The sequence below is a fragment of the Vigna angularis genome, chromosome 1 (genome assembly GCF_016808095.1).
Source record: "Vigna angularis cultivar LongXiaoDou No.4 chromosome 1, ASM1680809v1, whole genome shotgun sequence".
Taxonomy (NCBI): Eukaryota; Viridiplantae; Streptophyta; class Magnoliopsida; order Fabales; family Fabaceae; genus Vigna; species Vigna angularis.
The window spans coordinates 442,841-458,412 of NC_068970.1; the positions used below are offsets into that span (position 1 = coordinate 442,841).

General features: G+C 32.5%; 2 protein-coding genes across 3 annotated transcripts; one reads left to right on the plus strand and one right to left on the minus strand.

Moving 5' to 3' along the window:
• Window positions 1–4,452: 4,452 nt before the first annotated feature.
• Window positions 4,453–7,331, plus strand: LOC108335571 (autophagy-related protein 8C-like). 2 transcript variants are annotated; one of them, XM_017571719.2, is made up of 6 exons: window positions 4,453–4,611; window positions 4,705–4,754; window positions 5,223–5,278; window positions 5,350–5,402; window positions 6,844–6,962; window positions 7,048–7,331. In XM_017571719.2, the coding sequence occupies exons 2-6, from the start codon at window positions 4,718–4,720 to the stop codon at window positions 7,140–7,142; spliced, it is 360 nt and encodes a 119-aa protein (XP_017427208.1). In that variant the 5' UTR covers window positions 4,453–4,611; window positions 4,705–4,717; the 3' UTR covers window positions 7,143–7,331. The 2 variants fall into 2 exon arrangements, with proteins under 2 accessions (XP_017427208.1, XP_017427124.1); XM_017571635.1 differs by lacking the exon at window positions 4,453–4,611 and having other exon boundaries at window positions 4,688–4,754.
• A 5,624-nt stretch (window positions 7,332–12,955) lies between these two features.
• Window positions 12,956–15,486, minus strand: LOC108346965 (uncharacterized). The gene is made up of 2 exons (XM_017586045.2): window positions 14,079–15,486; window positions 12,956–13,588 (listed from the first exon to the last, which is right to left on the minus strand). The coding sequence occupies exons 1-2, from the start codon at window positions 15,441–15,443 to the stop codon at window positions 13,232–13,234; spliced, it is 1,722 nt and encodes a 573-aa protein (XP_017441534.1). The 5' UTR covers window positions 15,444–15,486; the 3' UTR covers window positions 12,956–13,231.
• Between the last annotated feature and the right edge of the window lie 86 nt (window positions 15,487–15,572).

A 15,572-nucleotide genomic window follows, 5' to 3' on the forward strand; every position in this document is an offset into this window, starting at 1 on the left:
TACACAAAATCAGGTCAATTGGTTGGATTCTTTCACAGTTTCAACCTGTAATTGACAGGTACAATTCCCTCTTGCAAAAAACACTTTAAGAATAATTATAATAATAGAAAAACATTATATGAAGATTAAGGGTATATTTGGACAGGAAATGAATGTATGTGAAATATAAAAGAAATGATGAAAAAATTGTTCTTAAGGAAATTTATATGAAAGTGAAAAAGGTGAAAAGAAAATAAATAAAAAGTTTATAAGTGATTTAATTTATGTAATAGATGATTTTTGTTAATTAATGAATTTATAAGATTGTAATGTTATTTTTATATTAAAAATAAAATTGTAACTAATATTGATAATTTCTTTATATTTTTTATACTAAAAAAATTATAATTGTTATTGTTTTAAGAAATATAATTTGATTGAATAAAAAAAATTGATACATATAGAAGTTACTGTGTGAAACCATTGAAACCAAATTTTAAATTAAGTAAAACTTCAAATAATATATTTAAATTGATGTAAAATGTGTGAAATTTGATTATATATTACTTTCAATTTGTGAAAGCATTTGAGAGTCGTAGTCGATAAAGGTTATACTTTGATATTTGCAACATTGTGTAAAAGCATTATTGGTTGTTAACATTAATCATATTTAATTCATGGTTTTTTTGTATTAAATATAATGTGACTAACACAAGATACCTGATATATCAATAGATAAGATGTCATGTTTAAGTTATAATTGTGTAGTAAGAATGTTTAGTTGAAAATATATTTTGTTCTTATATTTTATCATGTGTTTAATGACATGATGACAAAATGTTAATTTTTTATGAGCCATAATATAAAATGTTTTTATGTATGTGATAATTATGCAAAATTATTGGTCAAAGAATTATATATATATATATATATATATATATATATATATATATATAAAATGTGGAAGCACAATGGTCGATCTAACCAATTATTTTGGATCCTAAAATTTATTTTTATAAATGTATACAAAATTTAAGAGAGTGAAATAATGGAATTCAATAATATTTAAAAGAAATTATTTTATTTATTTAATATTTTTTGTTTATATAAAAGAAAATTGGGAGGAAAGCAAGCAAACCTCTCGATTTCATAACAAAGTCACTCCATAATCATTTATATTCAAACTTCATATTCAAACTTCTTTTAATTCGTGACATTTTGACTCTGTATCTCTAATATCACCATGAAACTTAAATGTTATGATTGTATTGATACTTCTAAGGATATTTCTTTATTAGTCGCAATAAGTTAATATGTTGGTTTCATTTTTATCTTGTGAATCTTAATATAGAGGTGAATGACTTTTGTTAGTTTTAAGGTTGAATAAAACACCTTAATGAGGTAGTTTTTCTTATTGCATGAGATACCAATGTTTTTGAACATTGAAATCGTAACTGATGGTGAAAATATAAACTTAATGCAACAAAGTAAAAAAAAATCCATTAATTTTAAAGGGAGAATTATCCTTGTACATAATCTCCTTACATTTTCAATAATTATATTTCTTGTACTAAGTGCACATGTAAATATGTCCAACTTTATTAGAATATGTTGGCAGTGATGACATAGCTTTATCAACTACAACAAATGACAACTAACCATTCATTTAAATGTAGATTGTTTAGCGTTCAAATAAATAATATAAATATCATATTATTTGGTCGTTAGAACACGTCAATAATTAATAAAGCTTGATACTATATTTTTAATAAGTGATAAATATATATTATTCATGCTTATTATAACTTATTATTTATCTTCATTCGTGCATTTTTGTGTTACTCTCATGAAAAGATGTAATATTTTTATGTTAATTTTCTCTTAAGATAAATATAATTCTCTTTTCTTAAGATTATTTTGTAGGAAAATGAAAGATTCGAGAAAAATAAAGAGTTGTCTACTAGGACCTTCTCGCCTAGTCACTCAATCACTCGTCCAATGAGAACCACCAAACACTCACTCAGTGAGAAAGTTGTCTCGCCCAATGACACAGAGCAATTATACATGAAACAAAAGTTAACTCTTGACCAAGAACAATACATGCTCGCCCAACGAGAAGACAATTTTTGGGAGTGGTTAAAATGTCGAGAGTAAAACGAAAAACTTAGTTTTTGGTGTGAGAACACGACAAAACTCAAGCCACATGCAAAGGCACTCCTAGGATGGAAAACTTCAAATTTCTTCATTCATTCCATCGATTTTCATCCAACTTTTGTATTCTAGATGTATGGGAGTAGCTAAACTCCCATTTCACTAGGATTGGATATAATGTATTCATACTCTTAATAGTTTTGCTATGTAATATAATCTTTTTCGTTATTCATATGTTTTATCTTTATTATTCACATGTATGATGGAATATCTATATTATTTGGTAGTATCTAATTATTGGAAAATATGTTGAAACTTAGATATAGATAGAATAACTAAGAGTTTTTGTTTAAAGAATATACTTAATATCTGGTAGTCATTCTAAACATTTTATTTTAATGCAAACCTTGTGTTAAAATAGTCACGAGATTAGTATTTTCATATAGAGATTTAGAACTTGCCTCTAAGACATTAGGCCTACTATGCTTATGATGTGAATGTTTGAATATGTTAGAGATATATTGTGTAAACTATTGTATAAAGTTTGGTTCATGAAATTCAACCTTAGTGAAGTTTTTCTCGAATCACTTTATAACTTTAAAATTTAATAGTTTTATATGCTTTTATCTTGAATTGAATCATTCAATGTTTTTAATCACCGCATAAATTAATAAGTAATCATAATCCGTCAAACAAATGCAATTTTTTTTGGAGAAATTATACTTGAATTTTCATTTTACTACTTGAACAATTTGACATAATTATCAAAAAGTTAACAAAACGTTAGAACGTTGCGAAGAAAACCTGAAAAATAAAAAAAAAACGTTGTACAAAGAAAATTTGAGAAGATGAAAAATACTCTTTGAAGAGATTATCTTAGACCAAAATTATATTTAGGTCCTTATTAAAAATAAATAAATAAAATGTAAAATAATTCCAAATTATTAAATGGAGTAAGGAGCAGGGTAGCAATGTCCTTATAATTTTAACCTACATTGAAAGCATTTTTGATGTGTTTTATTTTCAATTGTTAACTCATTTTTCTTTTAGTAATAATAAATTAAATTCAATATACACATTTACTTTAATTTTATATTTTCATCCATAATTTAGTATTTTCTCACTGCTTTAGTCATGAATTTTTTATAAGTATTATTTATTATTTATTCTAGTTGTAATTTTATCAACCAACAACGTCTAAACCATGCATTTTATCAACCAACAACATATTTTCAACTATAAAAATATAGAAGGTTACTTATTTGATGTTCAAACAAACGTACCAAACACGATTTCTTCGAGACAACACCACCTTCACTGTCCAACCAAACAACCGAAGAACGAAGAATGGAGCAATGTCAATACGTAAACCAAATGGGAACATTTATGTGTTTTTAAAAGTAATAATATAATTTGATTGTACATAAAATCTTATAATGTTTAAAAACAATAATAAATTATATAATTATTAAAATAAAAATTAAACGTAACTCACTTTTTTTAATTTTAAAAAAATCATATTTACAATAAATATTATAAAATAATACTTAAGTATCATATAAAGGGGAAAATTAGTGTCACTCTGATTGCAATAAAAAAATAAAGGAAAAAAATATAATAAAAATAACACTTAAAACGTTAGTGTTATTCCAACTTTCAAACCTGCAAATAAAATTATTTATTATGATATCAAAATAGAATAATAGAATTATACTTTAACAATTTTCCTGCAAAATGTTCCTTTGGTAGATATGATTAGTTACCATTGGATATATGTTACAAAAAAACACTTTGATACTCTAAATTAATTAATTTATTAATAAATGAATAATAAATAAGCAGTCTACATATAAACTTTTTTTTTATCTATTATACTAAACACATATGACCCTCATTAAATGTCTGACACAACCCTAATGTTGATTAATGTGTAATTGTTTAATTACGTCCTTATTATGTTAATTAAATTAGAAATAAACACATATTCACATTATCAAAATATATAATTACATCCTTTTAGTTTTGTAATCTCCAGTATACACTTTAAATACAACATAAATTAATCGTGAATAATCAATACATATAAATCGAAGTGAATAAATATTTTTTTGTAAATATTCATAAATTGGCTGGAGCTTTATTTGGGCATTATGTCGGGTTAGGAAACCAACTTTTTTATTTTTTATCAATTAATAGATAAAGTTTGTAAATTTTTGTTTGAGGTGAAATATTTATTTAAAAAGAACAGATATATGATAATTACAGATGGGATACGATAAGAAAGGTAGATGACACTGATAAAAAAACAACAGAAAAAGAAATAAAGCTGGCAAGTGGTAATGATAGTTTTAGTTAAAAAAAGTAGTAATTATAGGTTTCTTCTCCGTCTCAATTACGTTCATCTCTTCTCCTCTCTTCTATTCTCTTAACCTAATTTCCCAATCAATCTTTCATCCATTTTTTCTTGTGACTGTGTGTTGGGTATGTCAATCCTTTCTCCAACCTTACTCTTCGCTATTATGTTCCCTTTCTTTTCCTTACTCAATTTTCTTTTCTAATGTTTCGCTGTTTCAGATCTTCACAGACCATGGCCAAAAGCTCCTTCAAGCTTGAGCATCCCTTAGGTCCTCTTCCTATTCTTTAACTTCTCTTCCAATATTTTTACTTTGCTATTCTTAGTTCTGGGTCACGTGTTTCATCACCCTTAGTAGGGTTTATATTTAATTAGTAAAGTTTAAATCTTTCTCACTTCTACCCTAAAGATAAATTCTGTATTCGTGTAATTTAAAATCGACGAGCTTTTGGATTCTGTAGAAAAGAAGAATTATAGGGAACATAATTCATCTAGATGATTTCGATTAATTTTATCATAACATCAACTGAGAAGGATATTTGGTTTATTCGGAATAGAACTAAATTCTGGGTTTTTCTTTCTTTTATTCCTGCGTTTAAATACACAATCTTTTGCCCGAGGACAATTTTTTCCCTCCCTTTTGGAGTTTGCATTTTTCTCATAATATCTAAGGTATACTTTGTTGCATAGTTTTCCCTTTAAACTCATGAATTGAACATTTTGTTTTTCCCCATGCCAGAAAGAAGGCAAGCTGAGTCTGCTCGCATTAGAGACAAGTATCCTGATAGAATACCGGTGGGTTCTTTTGTTTAGATTGTTTGTGTTTTCTTGAGGCACTCTTGTTGAAATGCAGTCATTGTGTGCAGGTGATTGTTGAGAGAGCGGAAAGAACTGACATTCCAGACATTGACAAGAAGAAGTTAGTGATCGTATAAAACACCACTTACTGTATTCATGTATATTTTTGCTTTCTCAAGGGTATCTTTTTTCTTGAAGTTGGTTGATGCTTTCTGTAAAGATTTTGGGGCTTTCTTTTGTTTGTTGTGTCAGTAATAACGTAACGGTAGTGTGGACAGTGAAAATGGACAAATTGGAAGCAGATCAGCGTCGTACAATTGATGCTTTGTTTTTACGGGCAAAGTGAATATATTAATAGCCAGTATTAGCTCAACTCGAAATATTTACAATACAACTGAACGGTGCATCTAATTTGTGAGTTCAGCTTAAGGTCTGCTTGGGTAATGTTTTCTAGAAGCACTTTAGGATAAATTATCAGCTAATTCTGTTTGGTTATCATTTTTAGATCGAGCTTGTGCTCTTCATGAAAAGAGAAATTCTTGGTAAAGAGGATGCCATTTGAAGAGAGATCTCTCCCCTTTCCCTGTATTTCAATTTTCACTAAAATATTTCTTTTCTTTCCTATTTCTAGTTTTGGTCCTAACCAAACTCATGGAAGAGAGCGTTTTCTGTAGGATGCAAAGGCTGTAAAGGAAGAGAAAAGTGGAGGAAATGAGAATTCCTGTCAAAGAAAAGAATTCTTCTAGTCAGGGATCATATTCGAATATCCACGTTAGGCTGGGTATCATGTACAAATAAAGAAAGTGAAACTTCCAGCCTTTAATGGGGAAGATGTTGTAAGATTCGTCACCAGTGTGGAAACACTCTGAAGTGTAGAATACTCCAGAAGAAGTGAAATAGAGCTTTATTAGTTTGGGACATTAAGTTAATCCCAAGTCCAAATTATAAGATTGCATCATAGTTTATCCTTGAACCATTGTTTGGTCATCTGCATTGCCATGCTCCAAGGTAGTAGTAGCCCTAGGCGTGAGGGAAGATGTTTGAAAGTTGTCTTAATTGTGGTCACCTTTAGTTCACTTAGTTGTAGCTGCTTTGGACGGGATTGTAGCAAACTTCAAAGATGTTATTTAACCACATCCCACATCAACTACAGATATTTTTTAAACAGAACTTATACAACTTGAATAGTCCTCACATTACCAACAAGTTTTTCAGAGTTGAGTTGGGTGCTCAACCTAAATTCTAAGCTAATACATTGTTTTTATTGGTTTGCAGCTTATTCTTCCTAGCCCAGTCAGCTGCTTTCTGCGAAATATTTCCCTTTCTCTTTTTCTTGCATTTATAAGATATAATTGCTTAATTTAATTAAATAATAAAATGTTATTCACTTGTATGTAGAATGTTATTTTATCTATGGTCTAGTTTGCACCCACTTCATTACTTCGTTTAGGAAGATTTTTTCCATTGATGTAGCGTTGGGTTAGACCACAATGCATAAATCTATTCTTTTGTGCAGCAGTGGATTCTCACCTGGTTCTGTTTCTCTTGTTGTGATGCTGCAGGTACCTTGTCCCAGCGGATTTGACTGTTGGTCAATTTGTTTATGTTGTTCGTAAAAGGATCAAGGTCGGTGCGGAGAAGGCTATTTTTGTTTTTATCAATAACACATTACCTCCAACTGGTTAGTAGCGGCGACTCAAGCTGAATAATAAAACATTACGATAACAAATTCTTGTTGTGCTTATGAACTAAATCTCTTGTTGCAGCCGCATTGATGTCTTCCATTTATGAGGAAAATAAGGACGATGATGGCTTTCTTTACATGACTTACAGTGGAGAGAACACTTTCGGTTCCCACTAAATTTAATAATTTATGATCAACTCTGTAAATAGATGCTGCAAGTTCTGTTGTCTATAGTCAATGCCTATCCTGTTTATTGTTAATGGTATGGTTTACGTATATATTGAACAGGATTTTCATGCTCTTTGATTATGTGTATTGTTCTAAAAATATGAATTTCAATATATGAATTTATATTTTATGCTGACAGTTGAATTCTTTTTTTAATGGCGGGCTGAGATTTGTAATTTTTTAATGAACCTTTTAATTTGTTTTGGTTTTGGTAACGACTCAACGAGGACACTATGGTGCTTTATTGTTTTGGGAAAAAGAGAGGAACGCCACAGATACAAAAGAAAATAGAGATTTAAAGTAATCCAGTGACCTCTGAGATTGGTAGTGTCTTGGCTCAATAATTGTCACACGATGGCAAATTACAGTTCAGGCATTATTTAAAAGGATTGTGCTTCAAACGCTTCCCTCAATATTTATTTCTTTTCCAGTAAAGTTTTAAAAGCTTCCAAAATGTGCTTTTTGAGAATTTTTTTAAAGCTTCGGGAAAGCTTGTTTTGAAATGGAATCGGTGCTCTACTATTTCAGGAAAAATGAGTTGTGGTTTCGTTGTGTGTCATTATTGAAATTGCAACAGCTAATCAATAGCAATCAATGAAATGAAGGTTTGTCAATAAGAGTTTCTGCACTACATTTATATATGCTGATGGTATGTTGTATTTCAGAAGATATTCATAATCATATTAAATCATGTAATAAACTTATTCTCCACTGGCATGATTTATTTGTGGTTCAAGTGAATGATAATGTTTAAGAACTAATCATCCTTGCATGGAATTGTGAGACCTCCTGTTGGATCATCATATATGCTTGATTTAGTAATTACTGAAATGAAGGTTTGTACAAGCTTGATATTGGGATGAGTTGTTTTTCCCAGTAGAGCATATAGTGTTTGTCTAATAACTGACAAAATTCCTTTTGTGAACAAAACTCTCCCAAAAGGAAATTTCTAAAGGTTTAAAAAAAAATTGTTTTCATTTCAAAATTAATTCAAAGGGTTTTTAAATTATAATTTTCTAATGAAAATTAAGAATTTTTTAGAAGTATTTTTAACCATGCTTTTGCTCCTACCTTTTGTAATTATTGACTTGACTCATTTCCAAAGTTGATCACATTTTTTTTTTGTATTTTAAAATAAGTTAATTTACATAAGGAAATATACTGTGAGTTCTTATAAAATTTCATGATGCAAAAACTGTTTAAAAATAATATGATTTAACGAGACTTATTTAAAGGAAAATGAAACTTCTTAACAAGTTTGAACCTATTAGCAACGATGCATAATTAAGCAAAACAGTGACATGCTATCCTAAAGGATGTCTTAACTCGTACGCAATCAATCATGCAGTGCTAAATAATGCTAAATTTAAAGAGCATCTTCCTCCATAATTAACTAATATCATTCAATCAACCTTAACTCTCTGATACATCTTCAATTCATTAAAAGAGGTGAAAGAAAAAGGCTACAAAACTGCTGCCATAGTGGTGAATTAATAGTTCACACATTATACATTAATTGGATGTACTCTTTCTTTTGCACATACTTTTGAACCATTTGATACAATTTGAAGCAGTTGCTTTGACTTTGCCGAAACCACCCTTAGAACCTGAATTCTTGTTCTTGTCTGTTTCCTTTTGAGATCTTGTCACATCATCTTCCATGGCACCAATACCACCAGCACCCCATTGATCTGCCCAACTTGGAGCTTCGCTTGCCATCTTTCCCTGATGCCATCACCATAAAACAACCTTAAACCTTTCAGATACCAAGAGACAAAATCTCAACAAATCATTACTACAGAACAAATCTATTGAAGGTGAAACCTTATAAACACTAATAGTTTTCTGAATTTATAGCCAATCTGATCTTATGCTCAATGAGGGAATAACAAATTTAAGTACTTTCCTTCAAAATATATTACAGCACGTGATCATGAATTCATATAAATTGCAAGACACATCTAATAAAACTGGGGAATCTTTCAAATCCAGAAATACTTGGCAAGTGCCTGTGGTGAAAACTTGAGACAGAAAAGCTTAAAGACAGGAGCAATACCTCCAAATGGAATGACTGAGATTTTGATGCAGAAGAATGGTTGATGAAAGAAAGACTTGAAATTTAAAAGGTATAGAAGGAGGACTGAAGGAAATGATATATATATTGAAATGTGATGTTACATTGCTTTTCCTTTTCCTTTTCCTAATTTATCTTTTTCTTTTCATAACAGGACTTGACAACTCACCTATCTGTTTGAGTATTCCCATCTGGTTAAGCAAACTATGTGCGTCATCTTTCCTAGTTTTTCTTTTTATTTTTAAATAAATACTAAACCTTATGACATAATAATAGTATAGTGTAATCCTTCTACCCTGGTCTTTGTTCAGGCCTGGTGTGGTTTGAGTTTTTTATCTTGTCAATTCTCATCCAACGTTGTTGGACACTTTAATCAATGCATGGATCAAGAATCTTTCATTTGGGTTTTCTATCTTGAGACTTCTGTTTTTATTTTTTATAAAAAGGTATATAATTACTGTTTTATCAGCCATACTTTTGTGGGGAAAAAGATAAAGAACGTGTATTCATCAAAGAATGATTAGGGTACAATGAACACCAGTCTAGTGTCCGCTTAGACTACTAGTATCAACCCCCTTTACTGGTTTATCTTTGTTGCTTTAAAAATTTTCTGGAAAACTTGTCTGCATAAATGGCTGTGAAATAATGCAGCAGTAGCTGTGGTAGTTCCCTCTTAATGCTCTTACTGGTTTTTTCTGATGAAAAAAGAAAGTTAGAAAAGGATAAGATATTGATGAGAAGTATGGAAGTGTTAAAAAATGAAAGTTGGAGAGTATTTTCATCCTTCATCTCCAATCATTTCATTCTGTATTTATAATTTTCGAATAATTTCCAAAAATAACTTTAAAGATTATATTTTTCTTTAACAAATTTTTAAATCTTATAAAGGATTTTTTTTATCGAATTTCAAAAATTTGATAAAATGTTAAAAAATCTTTCGTCGGGATTTTGAAATTTAATTTCTTTCATCAAATTTTAAAATTTGATAAAATATAAAAAATAAAGTGTAAAGTTTTTTTAATCACATATAATAAATTTAAAATTAAAAAAAAAATGGAAGTGTTAGAAGGAAATGATTGGACATAGAAGATGAAAGAACCTTTTATATTTATTAATTGGATTGGATCCAACCAACCAACCATAGGTGTGGTCCAATGGTGCTATAAACAAAGCTTTAAAAAGAAAAAGAAAGGTTTATGAAAAGAGAGGGTGAGAGGGGAAAAAGAATAAAGATTGCATAACATGGTAACGTCTTCTGTACGAATGAGTCTGTTTTTATCCAACATTAAACTAAAGTGATGCTAGCTGAACCCTCTTTCAAATTCAAACCACTCAATTAAAGTTAAATTACTATGTTTTTGCTACTCATAATAAGTTAACTACTTACCTTTTTGCACTTGAGAATCATAATATGTTCTTCTTCAAGATTAAATGTTCTCATGTTTTTTTCATAAACAAAAATTTAAATTAGGACTGATGCTAAAGTTTATCACCATTTAAAAGTAAAGCGATTACTTAAACTATATATTTTTGTTTTATTTCAATTGATTACTTTATCTAGTATTGAATGTTCAATCATTCTTTTCACGGTGGTTGATTTTTTTTAGTTACATTTCCCGTTGTTCATATAAAAACAACAATGAATGAAGTATTTATATAATATATACTCATAACATTATAAAATAAAAATATTGTGGTTAAGACAAAACGGTTTAATGAATAGTTTTAAGACAAGCAAATACCATAACTCGTTGGTAGCGACGGTTGATATGATTAGTATGCTCTCATTTTATTGGAGGCCTTTGCCTCACAATTGGAGAATGTTTGTACTAAAGATGTTTTGGTACCAAAATCAACTTAAATTAGATCAATTAAAACAATTAATACTACAATAAAAACTTAATTGATGTGTTAACAACATATATTTAACCTATATTTATAGTTTTTTTTAATGAAATTTTGATTAGATCAATCTACATAATTATAACTCAATTTTCTTTGCATCTAATTATTGTCTTGTTTATATAATTTAGGTGTTAAACTAATTTTAATTATGATTGATCGATTTTTTTATTTATAAAAACTTAGTCACATTGTTTTCGTTGTTATGTATCGATCGATAAATCCATTGTAAAAATTATCATAATATTTTGTATAATTGCCCGTACAGATTAAGTTGTGATAAAAAGGTAATATTATAATTCAAAATGTAGAAAAATAATCTTAGAAATTTACGTTGTTAGTATCCTAAAATATCTCCCAAAAAAATCTGGACAAAACTTTATCCCTTCTCTTAGAAACAGCTAACTGAGTCTATAAAAAGAGTGAATTCAAATTAATAGTTACACGTCACAATAACTTAGTGACTCATTTCATTCTCTCTCTCTCTATTTCTCTTCTTTCTATTTCTTTGAAAAACATAGACACCAACCACTTTGCTTCACCTAGAAGCTTTAAGACACCAACAATTTTCTTCCTTGCTGCAAATTTCTGATAAAGGGGAAGTGACATTTGGTTTATGGATTATTACCTTGTAGTTTAATTCTGATTATCTATTTTAAATTTGCTGAGATAGAAGCATTGTCTTATTATTTATTATAGAAAAGTAAATTTAATATACAAAAACATAATTATTTGATTGAATTGCAAGGAATACAACTAAGAGATGAAAAGAGTTTCTATGATCAATATCATATGGAGACAAAAATGTCTCTAAATACCTGTTTTCATCAGAGGAAGTATTATTTTTTTATTTCCACAATAATAATTGAGTTGCAACAGAGCCCTTTTGTTTCTAAATTATTTGTTCATCAGAGGAAGATGTTTTATTCACCATTCTACCGATTTTTTCATCTGTTTGGTGAATGGATGGGCAGTGATTAGAGCACATTTCTAGCACTCGATACTCCATAAGTACTAAACTATCAATACCACCTAAAGTTTACTATAATGAATTATGTTGTCTCACCACTTCAATTTTTTCTTTACATTTCACACCTACCAACTCTCTCTCTCTTTCCACTTTTTCATGCTTATCAAATCAAACTTAAATTTCACTTGTACTATAAAAATAAATCTCACCCTTGTTATTAATTTTCTCGACTAATATCAGCTGTAATTATATGTATACACTGTCACAGCATTTAATGAGCTAATAAAATTTGTAAAAATTAAACATTTAAATGGTAAAAACATGTACAGAAAGACTTACATGGTAATATTTACAAAATTTGAATGATGAATATGCAATTAAACCTAAAACAAAAATGGAAATAGTTTTATAGTGTGTGACATGACCTGCACACTTTTATAATTATATAGAGTTGTTTTGAAACGTCAATTTTGGTACATTTATCATGTAGTTATATTTGAAAAAATTAACTATATTAAAATTAATATTTTTAATAATTATTAGGGTTAAATATATTTTTTATTTCCAAACTATCTCCTAAAGAGCTTCTCTCTTCCATGCAACTGTTTTTCTCCACACTGCATCACAATGAGAGAGACAGTAGGAGTGGTTGGTGAGGGAAGACAGTGAGTAATGACGGAGAAAGAAGAGGTGAGAGTGGTGTATCTGTTTGGATACAAGACAAAAGTGACAAGGCAAGAGTCGTGTGTTTCTTATTTGTTGATGAGAGTTTTTGGCAATTCCAGAATTTATTCACCGTTGACGAAGGGAGAAGAAAAAAGACAAAGCGCTGCTATGGGCCCTTCCATGTATATGCACAATTTACAAGTTGAAAGAAAAGAATCAATGCATGTAATGATTCAATGAAGACATAAAACAAAACTGTAAGCAAACAAATAAAGCCTTAGCTTCTAAGCACCTTATGGATGATGATGATTCCATTAGAAGCTCTAACCTATTTTAGCTTCTAAGCACTTTGTGACCACCATCCCCATGCCATGCCCCAGGATATCTATCTATCTACATATTGGACGCTAAAAACACCTATCCTTGTTATTTAGACTTTCTCAAGGACTTGGATTTCTTCATTTTCCGAGATTTATCATCCACACTCGTCCATGTATATCCCACAGGAATAGCAAAAGGGTCCGAATCCAATGTCATGGAGGAGGAACATCGCTGCAGTTGCTGTTGCTTATTGACGCTGCTACTTCGTCTCAGCCACATTGATGCTACGGACGATGTGGTCGAAGAGGAGCATCTGTTTTCTGTTTTCTTCTGTTGCTCCTCTCCACTGACCAAATGTCTGGGACTACTGAATGGAGTGTAGAATTGCTCCAGAGGTTGCAGCTCCACGAACTTTGTGAAAGTAATCACCACCCTCACTGTAGGGACCACCGGTATAGCCACCTGATCACACCAAAACCATAATTATTATTTATAACGCCAAACTATTCATCCTCACCATTACTATTCCTCGTGTCATGTCTCCTACATTTCTACGTCAAAGTATCAATCCTCACAATCTTAGGTGAATGTTGTATCCGTGGCAGACAAATCACGGTCAACCCCCCGACATTGACTTCGCCGTGGACGTTGGCAGTAAAGGTAGGGTCATCCGCAGTCGATTCACTACACGCCAAACAGATCCAACACCACGTCATCATCGTGTGGGACCATGCTATTGACCTCACATCACTGTTCATCCAAATTATTACTCATAACTCACAACATTGGCCCCACCCATATTCTAAATCTCAGCGAGGGATTCTTCAAGTATGGCCCACAGAAAATAATACCGATAGCCTTAACAAACGGTAAAGCCAAAATAGAATCTGAATTTTAAAATAATTTACTTATAAAAAGACTAAAAATGATACTATTCCCATGATGCCCTTACCTTAACGGGGAAAGTTCCCGGCGGGAAAGTGGTAGTGAGTATCTCTCTGAGCCTCCTGACAGCCTTCACCTTATTGGCGAGAATGTCGAGTAACGGCAGTAGCTCCTCCGTCTTCAACGGAAACTGCTCCGTTAGCCACACCGATGGCCGTAAGCTTCTAACGAACTCTTTTTCTTTGGTCTGTGGCACAGTCACGCTCGCCGAAGATCTCCGCGGAGGTGGGGCAGTTCCGTACGTTAGGTCGACGCTTTTCCTTCCCATTGGGACCCATTCTCTATCTTCTCGGACAAAACTACTGTGTCTTCTCTTGTCTGGCATGGGAAACCCGAAATTAGGATTCTCCGCAACAAGAAAACCGTCGTCATCTTCGTCCAGTTCTAACGGCAGCACCTGTTCACTCCCTGCCACGTCAGACTCACAGCCAGCAACTTTCCTCGACCGAAAACTGAAAACCACGTTGTGCATTTCGTACACCTTCGCCTTCCATTCTCCCACGCTCTCTGTTTTCTCTTGCCTTCGCCAATTCGTTCTGCCTACAAGCTCTGCCTTCGTCACGTCCATTCCAGGACGGTACACACTCGTCTGCGAGCAGAATCCGGCGACATCGGACTCGTTCATCGGTCCGCCTGCGTTCTCAAAGGCATCGAAGATTTTGCGGTCGTCCCGGTTGAGAACGAGAAGCGAACCGGCAGGGACATCATGCGAGTGATCTCCGTCTCCGAAGAAGAGGAAGCTCTGGTCAGCGCGCTGGATTTTGAGACCGTCGAAGCCGGCGAGGGAAGTATCGGCTCGGAGGTTGCCGTCGCGCTTCCAGATTTTGTAGGTGTCGGAGGGGGCGATCTTGCCGACGAAGGGAATGACGGAGCTCTCGAAGTGGAAGGAAATCTCCATGTAGAAGTCGCGCATGCGGCGGAGCGCGGAGATGACGCGAGGGAGGCGGCGGCGCCACTTGGACCAGGCATTGCGGTGGTGGAGGCGTAGTAGGACAAGCGCAATGTCGGAGGCGCGGCGGCAGAGAGCCTCCTGCAGGGCATTCCAGCCGGCAGCGTTCTGGAGGGAGACATCGGCGCCGGCAGTGGCGAGGGAACGGGCGGCGAAGAGGTCGTTGAGGCGTACGGCGAGGTGGAGAGGCGTTTCTCGGTAAGGAACGTCACGGCGGTCGAGAAGGGTGGAGATCTGATCAGCGATTTTTTCCTGCGCGAGGGAATCGGATTCGGTTTGGATTAGAGAAGGATCGGGGAGACGCGGGAGCGAGGAGATAATTCTGGAGAGAGTGGTGTGATCGGCCAAAACGACAGCGTGGTGGACTGGACTGTGGGCGTAATTCTGAGATTTTATGATGGGAGGACTGTTAGACTTTGCCATGCTTTGGGATGAAGATTTCAGTGTTTAGTAGCCACAGGGGTTATGATATGTTATGTTATTCAGAATGAAGGGTATTATGGTCCGAAAGCAGAAGGCACGGCTTTTTGTAAAAACCAAAGGGAAAGGGAC